At 42.8% G+C, this 21,468-nt stretch overlaps 1 protein-coding gene across 1 annotated transcript in view; it reads right to left on the reverse strand.

The window, feature by feature from the left end:
* The window catches only part of LOC139299868 (syntaxin-binding protein 4), a 44,016-nt gene extending 23,386 nt beyond the window's left edge, over window positions 1-20,630 (reverse strand). The window contains exons 1-5 of the mRNA XM_070922806.1: window positions 20,584-20,630; window positions 14,678-14,751; window positions 8,944-9,039; window positions 1,149-1,218; window positions 973-1,047 (exon numbers count right to left, since the gene is read on the reverse strand). Coding sequence (XP_070778907.1) covers window positions 973-1,047; window positions 1,149-1,218; window positions 8,944-9,039; window positions 14,678-14,751; window positions 20,584-20,630 — 362 coding nt within the window. The remainder of the gene's footprint in view (window positions 1-972; window positions 1,048-1,148; window positions 1,219-8,943; window positions 9,040-14,677; window positions 14,752-20,583) is intronic.
* Between the last annotated feature and the right edge of the window lie 838 nt (window positions 20,631-21,468).

Consider the following 21,468-nt stretch of genomic DNA (forward strand, 5'->3'; position numbering starts at 1 on the left):
CATGAGGTCTTTGAGCCATAGAGATGCTTTTGGGACAAAATGGTGACTTACACTCCAACAATATTCTTCTGCGTGCTAATAAGGATGCAGCACTGCCATTTGTTTTCCTCCTAATTACTTGATGACCTGGTAACACTCCAGAAATTGCTATTTAACCTCGTAGACAAGGACAAGACCAAAACCCGTGTGTCGCGTTTGCTGGTGACATGTGGCATCTATTACAGGCATCTGTGACACTGGAGTATATTTTGGAGAGTTTGGAGTTGGTGGGATAGATGCGGTGGACAACCTTAAATTGTATCAGGTTGAGCTTGGAACAAAAACTGGATTTATTATAGCTTGTGTGGCGGCAGGTGAGTAACAGGCCCCAGTACAATCTGACCAAAGGAAAAAAAAAACAAAGAGCTCAACTGATGCCATTTTAGTTCAGTTTTAGACAGTAGACAGTTTTTCTGTTTGGCTGAGATGGGAAAAAAAGGGCAATGGAAACAGACTAATTGATGGGGCATATGACTTAAAGTGAAGAGCTGAAAACATCAGATCTGCATGGAGCGATGATGAGACTGTAACCTTCCTCACATGAACACATGAAACTTAACACTTCCATCCTGTTCTCCACATGGTTTTCCATCGTCATCTCGGCGTGTCCTCTTCTTCTTGCTACGCTTTGATGGAACTGACTGGAGAATTAGCTCCCACAACACACCCTCTGTTTGAACTACTTTTCACTCTCTGATGCCAATGCATGTTTCCATGGTTACCACACGATCCTGCATAAATATATAGATCGCTTCCCACAGTTCCCCATGATCAGCAGATGGATTTAACAGTAGTGCAGCTTTCAAATTCATGCTTAAATCCAGAGGCTGGTCTGCTTTACTTTTACACCACAAACAAACACGACACATCTCTAAAGATGCCTGTTTGAAGAAGTATGGATGTACTGTAGCGTACACATGGACATTTGCTTACTTTGCTTCCTCATCTCTGGCTATGAGAAGACGCATGTGATTGGTCGCCGAGGCCGCTCTCAAGACATCCACAGCTCTGTGAAACAAAAAAGACATTTACATTGGTGTTACGGCGTCGCCTCAGTCAATCTTGTGGTTTAAAACAATGATAAGAGCAGTAAGACTTTACTGCGCTACCTTTCACTTGTGACTCCTACTAGACTGTCCCCATTCACCTCCAAGATCTGGTCCCCTGGCAACAGGTTTCCTGTCAAGAGGTCAGAGAAAGATCAGGTGATCTTCATTTGGTACCCAGTGGAGGTTATCGGCAAATGTGTTATACAATACGTTAGTTAGTACACAAAGGGGGGAAAAACATTGCTATTTATCAACAAGGATGAGAATGGAAAAAAATAACATTATTCACAAGATCAGCTCATAAAATGTGTTACGGGAAGATTGTTGAAAGTACGGCCTGACTGGACGGCAGTCAATCTTAATCGCGACTTTAAAAAGGTAGGCCTTTCTCGTTCAGAATTCTTTTTTTTTCTTGTTATTTTACACCTCTCTTTGTTGTTTTTTTCCCCTCCCCACTCTGTAAGAAGACTGCCTTATTTGTATGAGGCACTGGAAATCCACGCCACTCATAAGTGATATCACCGTCCTGTTGTACTGCGCCACGTCACACAAAGTTCATTACAGCAGATGGTGGGTGGTAATGCAACATTTATGGCTGCCGACTGCTGTTAAACTAGACAGACGAAGAAGAAGAAGAAGAAGAAGAAGAAGCCTATGCTTTTGATCCAAGCCCCCAGGAAGTGCCCCAGGCTTTGAAGCCAATTTGACATGGTGGCCAAACCGTGTAATTATAACTTCCGGGTCCGTCAATTATTATTATTATTATTATTATAAGGAAAAAATAAAGATGCGAGAACTGAGTGGAGAGGATTGCTCTGGTAGAATGACGTAGCGGAGCATCAAATACAATTGCCTTGTGGTCAGACACACACATATCCTTCATCTCAAGGTTATTTATGGGCAAGCCAAGTGAGAGTACAAGGTCAAGGAGCACGGCCCCCTTTACATTAGTAGACCCATTCACAAATTGAATGAGGCTGAAAGACTCAATGAGCTGCATAAAATCAGTGGCAAGCGCATGTGATGGGCAACACACATGGACTTTAAAATCGTATTAAGTTTTAAAATTCTGTCATACTTGGTTCAGTTTAGGGGGTGGTCTGTAGACTGGGACACACAGTGGGGGAGCCTTAACATTTACTAGGAAGCTCAGTGACTCAGGTGAGGAAAGTGCCATTAAAGAGGGAAACCATCTTACTACTGTAGTTCGGCCCATGTCTCAGCCGCTATCATGGCTTATGACCTATACCGCAGCCAGCCACCAAGGGGGGCGATCGAGATTGGCTTCACCTTTGGGGAGCCGCCATGCCGTCCATCGTTATAGTATACTAGTCTATGGGCTGCACGGATTCAGAAGCTATGCTGAAGATCTGGGTAACTTTATAACCGGGAGTCAAACTTTTTTTGACTTCTGTCAATGAGACTATATTTTAAGCAAATGTATGAAGTGAATCACGTTGAAAGGAGAGCTCCACCCCAGGGTGAAATGAGCTCACAACCAGCTCTGTATAGATATAGCCCGGAACTACTGCACATGCTCCAGCTTCTGGCTTCACACTAGGACTAATTAGTTACAGTGCATCCGGAAAGTATTCACGGCGCTTCACTTTTTCCACATTTTGTTATGTTACACCCTTATTCCAAAATGGATTAAATTATTTTTTTCCCTCAAAATTCTACACACAACACCCCATAATGACAATGTGAAAAAAGTTTTTTTGAAATTTTTGCAAATTTATTAAAAATAAAAAACTAAGAAATCACATGTACATAAGTATTCACAGCCTTTGCCATGAAGCTCAAAATTGAGCTCAGGTGCATCCTGTTTCCACTGATCATCCTTGAGATGTTTCTGCAGCTTAATTGGAGTCCACCTGTGGTAAATTCAGTTGATTGGACATGATTTGGAAAGGCACACACCTGTCTATATAAGGTCCCACAGTTGACAGTGCATGTCAGAGCACAAACCAAGCATGAAGTCAAAGGAATTGTCTGTAGACCTCCGAGACAGGATTGTCTCGAGGCACAAATCTGGGGAAGGTTACAGAAAAATTTCTGCTGCTTTGAAGGTCCCAATGAGCACAGTGGCCTCCATCATCCGTAAGTGGAAGAAGTTCGGAACCACCAGGACTCTTCCTAGAGCTGGCCGGCCATCTAAACTGAGTAATCGGGGGAGAAGGGCCTTAGTCAGGGAGGTGACCAAGAACCCGATGGTCACTCTGTCAGAGCTCCAGAGTTCCTCTGTGGAGAGAGGAGAACCTTCCAGAAGGACAACCATCTCTGCAGCAATCCACCAATCAGGCCTGTATGGTAGAGTGGCCAGACGGAAGCCACTCCTTAGTAAAAGGCACATAGCAGCCCGCCTGGAGTTTGCCAAAAGGCACCTGAAGGACTCTCAGACCATGAGAAACAAAATTCTCTGGTCTGATGAGACAAAGATTGAACTCTTTGGTGTGAATGCCAGGCGTCACGTTTGGAGGAAACCAGGCACCGCTCATCACCAGGCCAATACCATCCCTACAGTGAAGCATGGTGGTGGCAGCATCATGCTGTGGGGATGTTTTTCAGCGGCAGGAACTGGGAGACTAGTCAGGATAGAGGGAAAGATGAATGCAGCAAAGTACAGAGACATCCTGGATGAAAACCTGCTCCAGAGCGCTCTTGACCTCAGACTGGGGCGACGGTTCATCTTTCAGCAGGACAACGACCCTAAGCACACAGCCAAGATATCAAAGGAGTGGCTTCAGGACAACTCTGTGAATGTCCTTGAGTGGCCCAGCCAGAGCCCAGACTTGAATCCGATTGAACATCTCTGGAGAGATCTGAAAATGGCTGTGCACCGACGCTTCCCATCCAACCTGATGGAGCTTGAGAGGTGCTGCAAAGAGGAATGGGTGAAACTGCCCAAAGATAGGTGTGCCAAGCTTGTGGCATCATATTCAAAAAGACTTGAGGCTGTAATTGCTGCCAAAGGTGCATCAACAAAGTATTGAGCAAAGGCTGTGAATACTTATGTACATGTGATTTCTCAGGTTTTTTATTTTTAATAAATTTGCAAAAATCTCAAAAAAACTTTTTTCACGTTGTCATTATGGGGTGTTGTGTGTAGAATTTTGAGGAAAAAAATGAATTTAATCCATTTTGGTATAAGGCTGCAACATAACAAAATGTGGAAAAAGTGAAGCGCGGTGAATACTTTCCGGATGCACTGTATGCCTCAATGTGGTAAATTTGTTTAATGTTGCTTTGCAGTGGTATTTCCCCTTTAAGGCTAATAGTCTCACATGTAGCATTTCCTTGCATGTGGCGTGGTCGTTGGTAGAGAACCAGCCCCCCCCCCCCGTTGGTTATTCTTGCAGGTGATGCTACTGTCTTTCCAACGACTCCTATGCAGCAGACATGACAAAGGGAAGCTGCTTCCTACAAACCGTCTGCCAAGAGTGCTGCTGTGACAGACAACTAAATACTCTGTAAGCTCCAGTCTCTATCACTGTACATCCATTCAACCTAATCAGACAGTCCTTTCCAGGGACTCCACCCAACTTCTCTCTTCAAACTCTCATCAAAATGTCAGCGTGGCTTCCCAAAGTGCTCTCCGATACCTTATTGTTCTCCTGTGGCGACGACTGTCTCCAGTCTCCGCACTGCTAATCAAACAGAACACAAGCTGATGCCATCGAGTCCTCATCGGATGGAATTACTAAGTGTGGGAATCCCTCACATGAATACATTCAACTCTAAGATCTGCTGCAAGGCCAAAACCTACAAAAGGTTAACACGACGTACCAGATCCTTGTGTGCTACTGTCAGATCCTCAGTCAGTTCCAAGTTCCCTCCTGCAGTCTGGTCTACACTTGTCCTTGAGAAACTCTCTACATTCTTCTGCCTCCTGTCTCACTCCCTATCAGTGTCAGACTTTGGAGAGGAGGATTAAACCTCCGTGTGATTACGACTTCTCTTCACTGCAGCTTTGCACATTACATTTGCATTTTTAAACATTTAGCTGATCTTATCTGGCGTGACTTCAAAGAGCACAGAATACGAAGTTAAAAAAAAGAAGAAGAACAAAATAAGATCCACCACTGTAGGTAGAATGTGATATGGATCAGTGATTATGTGTGCCACGTGCCTGATGGTGCCTTCTCACGTGATTAAAAAAAAAAAAGTTTCAACTACTGTATACACGTGGTACTGTATAATAGCCTGGTTTCTACGTCACAATGTCTTGTGTGGTGCTAAGTGATGGCCGATTCCCTGGGTTGGGAAAAAAAAAAAACCCAACATCGAGCCAGTTGGAGCTTTGTAGGCGGGACTAAGCCCAAATTCCCATCAGAAGTGAAATGTCAGACGACGCATATGCAATACCTAAGTATCTATCCCGTCAGTCCGCATCAACTCTGACCTCTGTTTCAGTGTCTCTCTGTCCTCGGGACCAGCTGTCCTGTCTACGGCACAGCTGAGGGGACGGCAGGAGGACAAAGTGTCATCACCAGGCTGAGGCATGAGCAGAGTGCTGGAAAAATGACGATTCATTTAACGTAGCTACTTTTTTTCCCCAAGAAGATTTGACAGTCTGACACCCTCTCACATCTAAAGAGTTTTAGTCAGAGACTATACGATTTTGCAAAGACTGCAAAGACTGAGGATCTTGGGGGGGGGGGGGGGGGGGGGGGGGGTGTCACTATTTACTACAACTAGACTACAACTAGATTCCCACATGTATATGTGTATATATATATATATATACACATATACATTGGTTGTAGTAGCAGACCATAGACTGTATACAGTCTATGATTATGGCCAATAAAGCTGCTTTCACAATAAAGTGACAGATAAAATGTTGTCCGACAAATTCCTTAAGTCTCCATAAAAACACAATACAAGATAAAGGGCTTTGTATTTCGACAGTCTTCTTGTCAATTCGGCATCAATATAATCCATAAAGATAAACCGTATTTCCGACCAAACTTTACAATTTTAATTTTGTCACCTCAACTCGCCACCAGCCTCCGTTGGTTAGCTGCACGACTTTAGTGGGAGAACACCGGAAGTGTTGGTTGGTGGATCAAACACACGCCGAATTAACACCAACACATAACACTGTTAATTCACTATCTATCGCGTGTGTGACAGTGTTTGAGGTTTTTTTTGGCTTTTACCAAAGTAACTACCCGGTTTTCTGCTTCCTGTTCACGTCAATCAAGTTCACTGTTTGCATGAGCCGAGGCTAAAAACCTCCGACAACATTAAAGAAGTTCGATTTTAACAGAACATCAAAATGAGAAAAAAAGACTGACTTAAGACAGACTTGTAAGACCCCCTTACATCAAACGATCGAGGTGACGGGAAATTTGTCTGTGACAGTGAAACTGTTTGAAAAGTCATTTGGTGTAAGGCCGGCGTTAGGTACGTGGATGTCATGTCCCTGTGCCAGAGGCAGACACGTGGCAACAGAGAAATTGGAGCAAAAATGGCGACGAGCGTGGAAAGAGATCTTCACACCTTCAGTATATAGGTGGTCGTAAGTAAACTTACAGAAATACTGACTCTTAAATCAACATACGTCCTCAACTGACATGACAGACAGTCAGCTAACTTTTTGTGGGTGAGTGTTAAAAATGTTAACCCCAGTGTGGGTTCAGGTTCAGGTGTAGTCATCGGTAATTTAAAAAAAGTAGTACATTTCAATTCTCTTGCATACTGAATAGACTCTAAATGCATCTAAAGAATCTCACAAAACAACAACAACAACAGCACCCTCAAATCTGTGCACTATATCCACCATTTATGGCATAGAGAACATAGGCCATGAGAATGTTGTGGTGCATTTTATTTTATTAGTTTTCATACTCACAAGAGAAAAGCTCCAAAAATACTTCAGAGGTCATATCAGTCTGACACGATGTCCACTGTGTCTAACGTTCACTACAATTCAAGTCATTCTCAAGCTGTTCATATAGGGGAGTGTACTTTGCTGAACATTTGAGTCCCGTTCAATTTCAAATTCGAAAGATGCGTTCATTGTACAGTTACAACCTGCAACAACCTGTTAATTTTCACATGGTTTTTCCTTTCTGTTTCACACAGTGGCCTCCTTCATGTTTTAATAACTATTAAAGTTTCACAGCAGCTCCAGTCCAGTGATACGGCTGAAGCAGCCAGTTAGCCTTTCGGCTAACACTGGCACGTTTACAGTGATGCTGATCAATGTGCATTGTCCCTGTAAATAAATAAATAATATAATAATATTTTTTTTTAAACATTACAACTTATTAAGTAAGGCCTTTACATTAGCCTATTTGTGTCTGTTTGCAGAAATAATCAAAGAGGTTTAAAAGTTTTACCAAAAATCTTGTGCAGCCAGTGACGGTGATCGGCAGATGTCAACATACGTTTAAACCATAGACTGTGATAAAGATGGACAGCTGTTAACTGATTAACTGGTGTGGTGTGCTCGCGATTGGGTCGGGTGGGTGTATGGGTGGGAGCCTGATACTGCGGCTCCACCCCCCGATCACCACTGCGCAGACTCTGGCTCCAAATGAGCGCAAGATGGCAGCGGCTATATCCGGGAGAGTTTAGCTTCATTTTTGTAGATGCCTCGGCCATCTTTATATACAGTCTACCGTTTAAACCAAACAACAACTTGCTCTGTCCAAAACGGACACTGCTAACTCAACCACCAGAAGCATCCCAGTAGGACTCCTGCACAAATTGCTTCTTCAAGCAGTCAGCACTTAAGCTCTCCGTACACCCTCAAGACAGGCGTTTCAGGAAACCTACACAGAATCCCAAAAGCTGTTACCTACAAAAATCCATTCATGAATCACACACTTCATCTGATCTGCAAATTAGCACAAGTAAACGCCTCAGTTGAGTCCATACAGGGACGGGAGACTTCAACCACATATGTGCTGGGTGCTATAAGGACAATCGCATGTAGTTATATGCAGACCAATCGTCAATTGTAATTGCCTTGTAAATATGGATTTTCTGGTGCCAGTAATTGACAAGGAGGACAATAAACCCCCCAAAAAAACCTCCTCGCTGACATCACACACACACTTTAAGCTTCATGTGATAAGCTAGAAATAATAGCATCATTAGCACAGGAGCACTGCAAAGCTGCTTCATGTGTTTTATACACTTAACGTTTGTACACAAAACCAATCCTCTCAGCCAAATCATATTTATTTAAACACGCAGATGACACAGCATTGGTGTCTAGTCTTTTTTTTTTTTTTTTAAAACAAGATTGACAGTCTGATGCACTCAGTGAATTAGCCGAAAGAGTCTCAAGCTTTACCTAGGGATTTAAGGATGACTACCGTGTCTTCATCAAGGCGTGATAGCCGAAAACCTGGAATGTAATTGTAACAATTGTGCAGCAGCATTATGAAGGGCCTCGATCATCAGAATCAGACAGACACAGCATTATAAGGACCTCATTTTAGATAGAGCCGAGGCATCTTCGTTCGACCGAACTCACCCCCTTTGACCAGAAGTGTGAGTTGGATTGGAGGGGGTTAACGGTGAATTGTCTCCACTTAAGGGTTCCCAAAGCGCTTTAAAGATGCCATGCAAGGTGCTGGTCTCCATCGGGAGCAAGTTAGGGTTCAGGGTCTTGCTCAAGGACACTTCGACATTATGGGGGGAGCCGGGGATCGAACCCCCAACCCGCTCTACCTCCCGTGCGACACCATGCCGCCGGGTATGGGTAGTTATGGAGTGTCTCCATTGTTCTTTTTTTTGCACCTCCAACTTCTTTGGATTATAGTTACATTTGAAGTAATAAAAGAAAGCCTGGGACATCGTGACAAGAGTGCGTACCCTCAGAGGGCACGGTACTTACCATCACTTGAAGCAAGGCCACCTGGTAAAATCCGTTTGACGTAGACTCCAAACTCCTCTCCGGTTAGCTCCTTCACTCCGCCAATCACTTTAATTCCTGTCGAGAGGAGCAGAAGATTTTCAGTTTCAAGATTTCATTTCGTACCAAATTTCTTCTTGCTCTCGGCCACACACCAGGAAAAATACAATGGTCAACTTACTATCCAGGTGCCTTTTCACTAATATCACACTATAGAGGTTCCCTGCCTCTGACAGTACAGAGTACTGAATAAAGTCCTCAGGACAAGCAAGTGCTTTCTTCACTTTCACCCAGTCACCACTACCATTACTGAATGTCCGTATCCTTATTTCAGTTTCCACAGTAAAAAGCTGGCAAACTCCAAAATGGAACAAATGCTAATTACGGTGCATAAATGAATAATAATAACTTTAAATAGTGTTGTCTCAAGGGAGTGGGAAGAAGGTTGTTCATCGGCAGCTGCCGTTTTACTGGCGCACAGCTGGGAAGAGGAATGGCGGGGTCATATACAGCAAGTCATTCTTTTGATTTCGAGGGGGGGCGCAAATGTGTTAATTCAAGGCAGATTTATACAAATGGTGTTCAAGAATTCAGCTATTTATTTGCTTGCTGGCTTCTTAGATGTTAGAAATGGACATGCATGACAAATCCAAGATTCAATATGTATTTCGTTTTTTTTCTCTACATGATAAACCCGTACAGTACACATTTAAGGGAGATTAATAGTTGTGCTTTAAAGGCATAATGTGTGACATTTCCACATTAAAACGACTAGACCTATGTTATATATTTTGTTGAGTTGTGTACTTGTATTATCCCAAATGTTTCCAACAATGTTCAAAAAAGACATTATATGCAAGGCAACAGTGCGTTTCATTTGGTCGCCTGTCAATAGCGTCATATCCCCTTTACCCCCTGAGTTGCTACAACTTCTGGAGAAACGCGGGAACACACCAGATAACACGACCAAGGATAACAACGCTGGGCTACCCGACATTTAAATTCGCCACATAACGTCAGCTACAGTAGCTGCAGGTGGCCCACTCACCTAAAAGTTAGCATATTAACGTTACGCTAACATTACAACATGAATAAAACTCACCAACGACTTCCGCCTCATTAAGATTTTCATCTGCAACAATGGTTGTTTTAACAATGAAGACTACAACTCCCATGAACCCACGCTACTTCACAATGTCACCAAACTACCTCTTTTGTTATTGTATTGGCTGAGACAGCCCTAGTGGCAGAAATGACGTACTGCACGTTTAAGGGGTTACAGTGTAGCTACAGTGGCATGCAAAGGTCTTTGTGGCCGACGTGCATTTTCCTACAAGCTTGTCTGCTCCTTTCAGTGACACACAACAACTGAGCTCTTAACCTTTATAAACAGTACTTGCACAGAACTGAACAGTTTAAACCAACAGCAAAGCAAATGAGTAAATGAAAGAATCTACATGGTGGGACCGAGTATAAACCCAGCTGAACAGAACATACTCGTTCATTTCCGACAGTCCTTCAGATTCCCTCGTGTTCCATAACTGTACTTGAAGTGACTGAAGCCTAAGCACGTTAAAGTCTCCCATATTCAACCATTAGATCAGGGCTTCTTCAGCTTAAGGCTGCCGTTGGCCTGTTAACCACAGAGACAAAATGGTGACACTAATTGGGTCTGCAGCGGAGTGGCGCATGTTAATTATCGCCTGTTGGAGGACCGGGGTTGTAAAAGTTCCCTTTCTTACTCTTCTCTGAGGAAAACAGCCTCTTGTTCTTTCGCTCAGCCTCAAAGCGCTCTCCTCGCCCGACTATCATCTGATAAGAAGAACATCATTCTCATGCAAAAAGCAGCTGGAGCGAATATATAACAGACATGCCTCTCTCTCTCTCTCTCTCTCTCTCTCTCTCTCTCTCTCCCTCCTGTTCTGCTTCACATTTTGTTTTCCATATCATTATTTCCTGCTCATGATGCGTCAAGGGCATGTTTTGCTTTCCCAAGGATTAAATGTTCCAACACTTGAAAAGACCTTAAAATGTCGACGAAAAGGCACAGTTGCTTCTAAAAAATGGTTTACAACAGCCCAGATGACGGAAGAACGTTAAAGAATAACATGTTTATTGAACTGGAAGTTGCCTTTCAGGACGAGGGCCGACTCTGCTACAACGTTTCAGCTTAACACAGAGATTAGCATGTGCTTTGCTACAGTGTGCACAACAGACACTCCCCCCTGCTGCTGGAGGTGTCAGATGTACAGTAAGGGGGGGGGGGGTCTTTTAGGCTTTATGTATTAGAACAGCGTGTGCACTTTGCACATGCTCAAACTGGACGACTATAAGCTGCTTTGCTTCTCACCTGTATGCTGCTTTAAGTACAGTGGGTCCACACACACACACACTTTCAGCCTGTCCTTTACCTCTCTCCTCACACGCTATGCCTGTAACTGCTACCTTCAGTGGACCACATTCAATCTTTATCGTCATACATCAGGACTTCATGTGGTGGATGCAGGTGTCATTTGCTCCACTGTTCAAACTCACCGGTTGTGCTGCATATAGTATTCATAATTTTGGTGTGTCATTTTAATGAACTAAAAAACGTTCACATTGTGCGCAGCTATTTGCTAATGACTTATTGATGACAGTCATACTTAATGAGACACTGACATCCATGGCATTTATATCTCAGCTAAACGCCGCTGATATTTTCCATAATGACGATTAAGTATTGCATCGCACGTTTGCGAGTTCATTTGAGTGGATGGATCCCAGTGGGCCCCATTCACCGATATGTGCGCAGAAATGTTCTCACTTTGCACACAAAATAACCCGTTGGATTGATGGAATGCATGCGCAGCGGTCTGCATTTGTTCTTACCACCACGCAGATGTGAATCAGAATAATTCTAAATTGACGGCACGTGCCCGCTATTCGCAATCAGCATACTGCCACGCCCCCATTTCTCTATAATAAGGAAATACGTTTGCCCAGAGGTGTTTCATGGAGAAAGCGGTGAAGCACGGCCCCTAAAGCCAAAAAGCAAAACGAATTTCACGTCTGAAGAAGCTGAAACAATAAGTGTCTGCGGTGGAAGCCAGAAAAGGCACACTTTTCCTTAGTGTTTCCTCGGGAGTGATCATCGTAAAAAAAATAATAATAATAATAAAAATAATTAGGCAGTTCTAAATTTGTTCGCAGAGTACGAACAAATTCAGGTGAGGAAATATTGATGAATCCCGAATTTGTGCGTAAAACATTTGTGCGGACTGTTTAAGCACAGATTTGCACGCACTGTTTGTGAATGAGGCCCGTTGTGTTTATAATTCAGCACTGGCATACAGTCAAAACTCCATTCTTTAAAGTCTTATGAAGCCCCATTCAGCCCCATATTGCATCTATTACTCAGCCAATTCAAGGTGGACGTTTCACTACAGAGCTGGTCATGTGAGAGTTAAAACATACTGCACTGATGATATAACACTATATCCATTCAATGTGGGTTGAATTACCTTGGACTTATCAGACAAAGCGTCAAGTCAGATATATCAAGAGCTTTCAATTTTCACCATTCATTGTTCAATTTGTCTCTCGCGAGTGCCATTCATGGTAAATGGACTTTTACCCGAAGTCCTTTACAACGTGCCTCACATTCACACCCTGATGCCCAGTGGTCATGGAAGGCATTGGTCCAACCATCGGGAGCAATTCTAATAGAATTATAATTCAAATGCTTATTTGAATGTAGATTCAGCATAATAAAGTGCGTAGGAGACATCTGCATTACGTAGGGATTCAAAAAAATATATATCTGGTTAAATCATGATCACGGGCAAAAGAAATGGCCCATCCCTGAAATAACACAGCTCATGTGCATCACTTGTTTTAAACATTACTCTGGATACAGTGAGCTACAGTTGAGTTTTGAGTAGCCTTTAAATTTGTATGCCTATGAACTTCCACTTATGTACAGCAGGATACTTTTCAGTTTGACTGTAACTGTATTCATGCACCCGGTCTGTTTGTATTTTGCGTAGGCAACAAGCCCCAAGCGTGGATGGCATGTGAAGTGAAGTACGGATAAAAACAACAGCAGCTCCCTGCATTCTTAACCCAGCTGAGTTAAGTGGGTTAGGGCTTTGCTACGTGACCTACTTCCCCTCCCAGGCAAACACACAAGGATACCTACTCTGCAGAGAAAAGCCCTTTTAAAAAAAGTAGGATTTATATGATTTCAGCTATGCAAAATCAGGCTCCATCGGCAGATAGTGCAGGATGATTGAGTAGGGCTGTATACTGTACATTATATTGTTAGTTTGAGCTATATATAAATAAATGTACTGTTTTGCTTGTGATGATTAAAATAGTAGACTTTCACCTATAAAGGATATGCCGGGGGTGTGGCATCACTTTTTTTCACGCCACCCCCCTCATCCCCAACAAGTGCTATAACAAACTTACAAACGAACAAACTATGCTGCTGCGAATAGGTACAGCTGCAATACCAACGACTCGACAACGATCCAGGACCTCAGTCATGTGCCTCTGGCCTCCAGAATCAAAGTTTTTAATCATCATTTTAATCATTCTAATGGATCTGGACAGGATGAGGTCTTCAGTTAGAGTTAAAGCCGCACTAAAGCATATTTATGCATGAACAAAGGATCACATGGCTATGTGTAATGTGAAAGGTGTCACTCGTAGTAATGAATCACAAATGTTTTCTGCCCCTTAACTGTATTGTTTTGGTTCAGTCTCACAGCTCTCGTCAACCTGGCTTCCAGCAGCAGCAGCTGTTTCCAGTGAAAAAGCTCTGATAAAGCCACTGTCCACGACCTGCTCAGCATCAACCCGCAAGACAGACGCAGTTAGAGACTAGATGATGAACACAGTGGAGCGTTTGGCAGCTAAAGAGCCAGATATTTCCCTCAGGAGGTGGTGGAGACCAAAAACAGAGCCAACAGAGAGGGAATACTGGACTTCCATCAGGTGACACACAAATACAACTCCACATGAATGCTAATGTTGCTCTGCGTCTGCTGAAGGTGTAAATAGGAAATTGTTTGCTAAGAAGTATAGCAAAGTGCTTCAGTGCCCCCCACCCCCCACCCCCCCCAATAAGAAACATAGATAAAAAAGCTCACCAGTGAAATCTGTTTGTTAAAACGTGAACGCACTATAGGAAAGCAACAGGTCTGAGATCAATGTTCTTTATCCTCCTTCCACACGCTTCCAACCATCACAAGCTAACGTTACCTAGCAACCTTAGCTAGCTAGCCAAAGAGTCAGCAACACACATACTTCCTTTGAGACATTTATGGATAATGTCAAGGAGGCAAGGTAGAAGCCAAAAAACCTCTCTTCCTCATCGCCATCACCTCCATGAAGTATTTGGCCGTCTGAAAAAAAATGTATAACATTCACGGCTCCACCGGGCCAACAACGTCGGGTGGACGAAGCGCAGCTGGCAAGCACCTTGTCCTCGGTAGGACAAGGTGCTCGTACTCGGAAACCACCACAGATTAGTTTAGTGTGAGGATGGCGTACCAACAGTATTTTGTAATTCAATCTGCTCAGTTAATGTGACAAGATTCAAGATGGTGGGCTCAGTGTTTTACATGTCGCTCCTGCATCAGTGTTGGTTTCCTCTGCTGGGACGGAAGTATAGCTTTCTATCCATGGTCACTGAAGAGAGAGAAAAAAAAAAAGAAAAAACACAACTCACCCAGGCCATTCTCACAGTCTGTAAACTCCATGGAATGAACAGCTCGGTCTACTCCGTATGGACCCATTAGTGTCCTGGTAGAGATAGAGAAAAGAGAGAGAGAGACAATAAGTACATCACAAACGTATTTTTAGTCTTTTTTTTTTGAAGGGGGATCATAGGGAATGTTCAACTCAACTAAATTGTTGATTTCCACCAGAACGGTCTACAATTACATCTGCTTATGATATAGGGAAAACAAGTGGGTTTCTAGCTGCATATGACATGGTAAACACAGGCTGAGCTAATAATATTTCCATTTTATTCCCGTGATTTCCCATGAATATTCCCAGAATTTTGCAACCATACACTTAATCATTATATATACAAAGAATATGCTGACATTATTCATATGAAAGATATGGTGTTTATTATTTATAATAAATAGTCATATATTTTATATCATAAAAAATTCAGTCCAGGAGGTGGAGCCTGTAAACCCCTGAAATTCCAAAAAGCCACATATTTCTTTTTGTGAGGCGTAAACAGCTCAATCTAACACGCTTTTGAGTCTGTGGTGTGTTCGCATTGCAAAAAGTGACAAAATAAAGCGCACTGCAGCGTTGATGGACGCTATTTTGACAGATCTCACGCCGACATACGAGAAGAACATTATACACATCTACAGTATTATATATCTGTATAGTTCAATGTTAAGTGACAATAAATACTGTCAAAATGGTTTTGAATTGTACAGTTTAACATTTGATTTGACAGTCAGTTGTTGATTACATGCAGACGTTGACACATCACATCACACTAAATCACAACGCAAGTCAGACGTTATGATGTTCCGGACCTTTGCTTGAGGACATTTTCTCTGACTGGACCTCTTCCAATTTTAGTTGAATACCCCTGGTATAGAACGTGTCATGTTTCACAAACATCAAATATAATATCTGTGTTCCTGTTTGAGGGATATCAGGACTCTCAGCATAGTTTTTTACTATGTGACAGTACGGCGGACAGCCTTTCAAGATTTAGTAGGTCCCACCTGGTGGAAAAGTCACACCACGCCACGCCACGCCACCGACCTCAATACAAGTATTCAGGATGAAAAGAAGAAGAAGAAGAAAACGGCGACTATCTTCCTGCAAGTAAAACTGGCAGCAATAAGCTGGAGGGCAGTTTTCTAATTCTGCACAAAAATCTAAAGATTCTGTCCTCTCATAAAAAAATAAAAGGCGTAGGCCGTTTGTACATACAGCATTAAATGTTTACATCTATCACCAGCATGGATGGACGGGCATACAAAGTCCTAACCTTTGCCTACACTGAATCATGCCTTACGAGAGTTCCCAACAGATGTACTATTGCACTCCTGTAACACCACATCAGATCCACACTGGGCAGTTTAAAACAAGAGATCAAAATTGTCTCTTTTTTTGTTTGTTTTTTAAAATTCTATGCCGCCTACATTACCCACAGTGCAAGTCAACATCCGACAGGATGGTTTGGAGATTCAGGTGTGCTATGCTAGTAGTATGCTAGCCTCTAGCCTCAAGCAGAGATGAGGAGTCGGGCAACAAACTCCAACACCAACAGATCTGTTTTCTGTTTCAAACTTGTAGTCTTCAGCCCTAACTGACACTGACTCAAGTGACGTCACTCGAGGACATTTATCAGTCTTCACACAGCTCCCTCTGGAGACACTGAAGGCTTTATACTACTTTTAAAACATATGCAGTAGAACTCCACCTGGGGGGAAGTGGCTTTATCAGAGCTCTTTCACTGGAAACAGCTGATGGGTGATGATGGGGATGACAGTGATGATGACGCGAGATGTTCGCAGGACGCAACACCAAAACAATGAGCTAAAAGAGGCTAAAAAGCTCGGTAGAGCTGTGGGGAACAACAGAGCCTGTTGATCTATCGTCAATCTAAAATATGAAATCAGTGTAGCATTAACTACAGACAAAACCTCTTATTTGTACTCGCCGCTAAAGAAAACGCCATATGAAATAGTAAACGACTTATGTAGACTGTGTGATTTTACAACTTTTACTGTTAAAATCGGTGTCCTAGAGGCCCACCTATACTTTAGTTCTGGAGGAGCTCACTGGACCCGTTAAAACTTGCCATTTTCAGCGTGTGGGCCGCTAGCTCGGAGGCTGTTGCTTCATGTAGCAACGGGGACTTTGAAAACAGCTAGTGGAGTTAGTGGAGAACGGCGACTGATATAGTCGCCAGACTTTTTTCAGCAGCCTACATCCGGTGAGTCAGACTAATGGGGTCCTAACATCCTCTGCACAACAAAGAGTCTGAGCTTTAGTCTTCAGGCTGATGCTACTGGGTGCATGCAAGAGAACAAAATGACTGAAGGTTGACTTTGAATAAATTACCATCAATGTGATGTCATTTACTGTGCTTTTATTGTCTTATAGTTCATTTAAATTTAATCATTCAAACTGATTTATTGGTATGTACTTTTACATTCTTTACACAGCTATGTTGCACTGCATACAGTATTTTCCACAGCTCTAAATAACTAGTTCATTTTAAGGGGCAGTCTAAAGATATTCTAAGATATCTAGATTTGAACTAAACATTGATAGTCTGATATGATGACTTTGACATGCAGACATGAATTCTGTCAGAGGTGACCCTTTTGGCTTATATATATATATACCACAGGGAATCAGCAACAGTTGAGTAAGCTGGAATAAAACAACAAAGTTAAGTCACTAAAAAAGCATCTTGGTCAGTGCCCACACACTATACCGAGGGTAATCTCTTCTTGATGAGGTTGGCAGAAATGACCGTAGTCTTACGTAATGGTGCTGCACAAGAACTGCCCACTCTTGGCGTTGCCCAATTTTCCCCTTATTCCTAATCCATCTAACACTGGCTCAAGCAGCAATTGAAGAACATCTATTTTGCTCAGACAGCTCACTACAAAAGGTGTGTGTAAAATACTAGAGATGAACCGGCGCGCACTTGTATCCGTCGCTTCAGAAATGGAACGGTGTCTTCTCAGAAATGGAACTTGCAGTTCCCTGTCTGGTTGCCACCCGAACGACAAGGAGGATTATCAATATTTCAGCTGCAGAGGGTTCATCAGCAGCAACCTGACTCCCAACGATGTCAGTGAAACAATGAGGCCAACTGTGGACACACTTCAAATGAATTGTTAACTGTTAACTCAATGTCCTCCAACTAGCATTTGTACCGCAGCTTTCAGCCACATCTCACGGTCTTCATCAGTGACCAGAAGCATAGAACTTCAGTCACTTCATGACAGGTGGTCGGGTGGTTTCAACCTTTGGTTACGCGATCACAACGGAGCCATCTCCATGACAACAGAGCAAACTCCATCTGCATATCGAAACCCCGCTGATGAATGAGTGTGAGATGCAGATGAAAGCTCCAGATAACAGCTGGCAAGTGGACCTTTGTTACCGTTTGCAAGGTTAAGAATGAACTTTTCATGCTCAAAATTGTAATTTTGTTTACATTTTTTAAATCATATACATTACAAGGGCTAAAAACAGGTTATATGCCCTTGCCACCAGATAAAATAAATTTGGGAAAAAATGTTAAACTGCATGGTTTACATCATCTTGATCTCCTTTTATATTATATATTTCTATAATAAGCCACAACTGCAGCCAATCAGCAGAAATATACTGCATATATCACATCACTGCTGTGCTGGTGACATGAATGTGCATCCTCGTGAGGTAGAGCATGAGATTAAAAAGTGATCCTCATCCAAACACTGCGCTACACTGCCACGGCAGAGTTGAAACTTCCTTGTGTTCAAACACCTATTTTTAATTTATAACCTTCTCAAGGCTAAAATACACTACACCATTATACACCACAAAAAAAAAAAAAGATTTGCTTTTGCCAGATGTCAGGCTCTAGACCCCTCATCCAGTGGTTCTAGTCCTCCGCTATATTCATTCTGTTTAATCAGGATGATTTTGGCACCAGAGTTGTAAACACAAAGATGAGCCAAGATTTCCTCCATAATTCTTTTTCTTTTCTGGCTAGGCCTGGTCAGGTCTGTCATAAATATAATGTTACAATGTCGGATATTCATACTGCCAAAGTTGCTAAACAGTGAGGTAAACGTATGTAAAACCAAAAGCTCAGGCTTCAGTTTTTTTCAACCACCATGTCTATCTGATGTCAGATAGGCATAGGCTTGTTTCAGACAGAGGGTGAACTGAGGGGCTGCATGAAGGGCCAGAAGATGAATCAGGACTTTTTTGAACTGTGAATCACAAAGCAAAGCTACTCTAGTGGAATCACAAAATGGAAATATAGAGCTGGATGCTAATTTCCAGCAATAGGTCCCCTTTAAGTTCCAGTGGGTTATCATGACATAAGAACATTGTCCTGGGCTCAAGATTCCAAATGCCTCCCATTAGGGAACATAATGTATTCTACAAAACCACAATGGAAAAGATTACTATCAGGTTTTTTTATATATATATATAATTCAATGGGAAATGTTGACCGTTACATAATCATACCACCATAAGCTCAAATCATGGTTCCCAGGCAGCTTGTTGGCTCAACATTAGCATAATTATTAGGAGGTGGAAAAAAGAATGGCAATTATTGGCAACTTTTTTGATCATCCATAGATAGATTTCTCTGTCCCCAAAGGGGAATTTTGTTTCCACGGTGTGTCAACTTGCCTCCAGAACATTTTCACACAACATAAATACATTTTAAGTCCATTTTCGAGCAAAATTGCCAAATATTTGATGGTCCCAGCTTCTCAAATGTGAGAATTAGCAGCTTCTCCTTGATTTACATTATATATAGAGAGAGCTTTTAGATGGTCAGACAAAAGTAGTAGACATTTGATGATCACCATGACTCCTGGAAATGTAACGTTTTTCACTGTCTTCTAATATTTCATAGACCAAATGATTAATCAAGAACATAAACAGCGTGGTGAATTGAGAATGAAAATAATCTTGAATTGCAGCCCTGATATTTATGTAGTGTTAAGATCTTATTTATCTATAAGTATTTTGTGCTGATATAGACAGCTTGCTGGCAATAGGGAATTAAATATCTAAAAGGCTCATTCCATTATCTGAAATCAAACGCTATAGGTTGACCATCAAGACTGACCAATGCCACCTGCTAGCAGATGATTGACATACCAGCAGGCCAGAGGTTAGGGGACAGTCCCAGTGGCTCATTTAGCCTGCAGCTGCATTAGGTCACGCTGTTACCCCGACTCCTGATACGGACTCATGTGGAGTTCATCCGTCTTTTCAACATGACAACCCTTCATCTTGTAAAAGTGCATCACTACAGCATTGTGAATGCAGCGCAGACTACATTTTAAGCCACAGAAAGAAATACAAATACAACCGCCTCTCGTTGCGCGCGAGGCAGGCGCGCGAGCGGCACAGACGACAGATGGAGCGGTCTATCCTCTTCTGCGGGTTACCAAAATAAACAGCAGAAAGAACACACGCTCACGAGCGCAAACCTGGTGGTTCTACCTACGTGTTGATACAGAATGTGCCCCCCCCCCCTTAACGCCAACTGGGAATACAGCTCGACACTAAGCACCTCAATTTTCAAACGCCAGTAAATGCAGCGCCACATGTTTACAGGTTTTACCGAATGGCGGAGTAAACTGTGTAGCGCGCGAGCGCCGCACGAGCCCCACTCCAATGAAACGGTATGTGTTTCCACATGCAGTCTATGTTACCTCTATGTTTCACCTGTTCTTTCCAAACACAAGCCCTAAACGTTCCTCCATCGCCGTCACTACAACACACACACACACACACTCAACACTTCACTAAAAAGTAGGCACAGCAGCAGCAGCAGCGTCCGCCGCTGTGTCGACCGCAAACGCGCCTTTGCCGACGTCTCCCGGTTTGTTTTACCTGCTAATGATGACGGCTCCTTTATACATGACTGAAAAGGTTGGCATGTTGACATGGAGCCCGCTTCTCCGGTAGGACGTACGGTCGGTCGGTCGGTGGTCGGCTTCCCAGCCCCTTCAGCCTTCTGCCGCCAGCCACATGATGGGACCGTCTAACACAAGGCAAGCCTCTAATTCCAGTTCACCAGACCGTCCGCTCCAAACATCTCCACCTTCACCCGCTGATTTAATCTCTTTACATAACCAAACAAAGTCGACAAAAATTTAAAAAAAGGGGGGGGGGGGGGGGGGGGGGGGGTCACAGAAAGCGCGGAGGCTGGGCGTTAATTTGGCGAGGCTCGTGTTTCAGACACTACCTGTCACCTCCCTCTGCCCGTCCTGACTGCAGCCGGTTAGATTTGTTGCTTCAAACAACAGTTGCACGAGCAGGAGAGGTATCCTCGGCGAAGCCTGCCCATTTTAGAAGACTATTGGTTTCATTATTGATTATTAGACTATTGATATTGTTCCTTAGTTACAGTTAGTATGTGGAATATTTCACCAGCATGTAAAACTTAGTTATTGGACTGGGGTTATTGGACATTTTTTTTAATCTAAACTTACATTTTTTAAATATTTTACATCTCGACTATTAAAAAAAAGAAAGAAAAAAAGATGAATGCCACCCAGTCAATAAGATAACAACAACTACAGCTGTTCAGCCTATGAGAATTCAAACAGAGTAGGAGGGCTTAGATGCCTTTAAACGCATCAATGCATAAGTGCCCTGCTCCCCATTTAGAAACAGCAATTTAATCCTCAGTTGACATCCATTACTTAGCATTAGTCATTTGTCATTCAAGTCTCTGCACATCTGTGCTTTACTGCCACCTGTCCAGGCTGCAAC

The sequence above is a fragment of the Enoplosus armatus genome, chromosome 17 (assembly GCF_043641665.1).
Source record: "Enoplosus armatus isolate fEnoArm2 chromosome 17, fEnoArm2.hap1, whole genome shotgun sequence".
In the NCBI taxonomy this organism is placed as follows: domain Eukaryota; kingdom Metazoa; phylum Chordata; class Actinopteri; order Centrarchiformes; family Enoplosidae; genus Enoplosus; species Enoplosus armatus.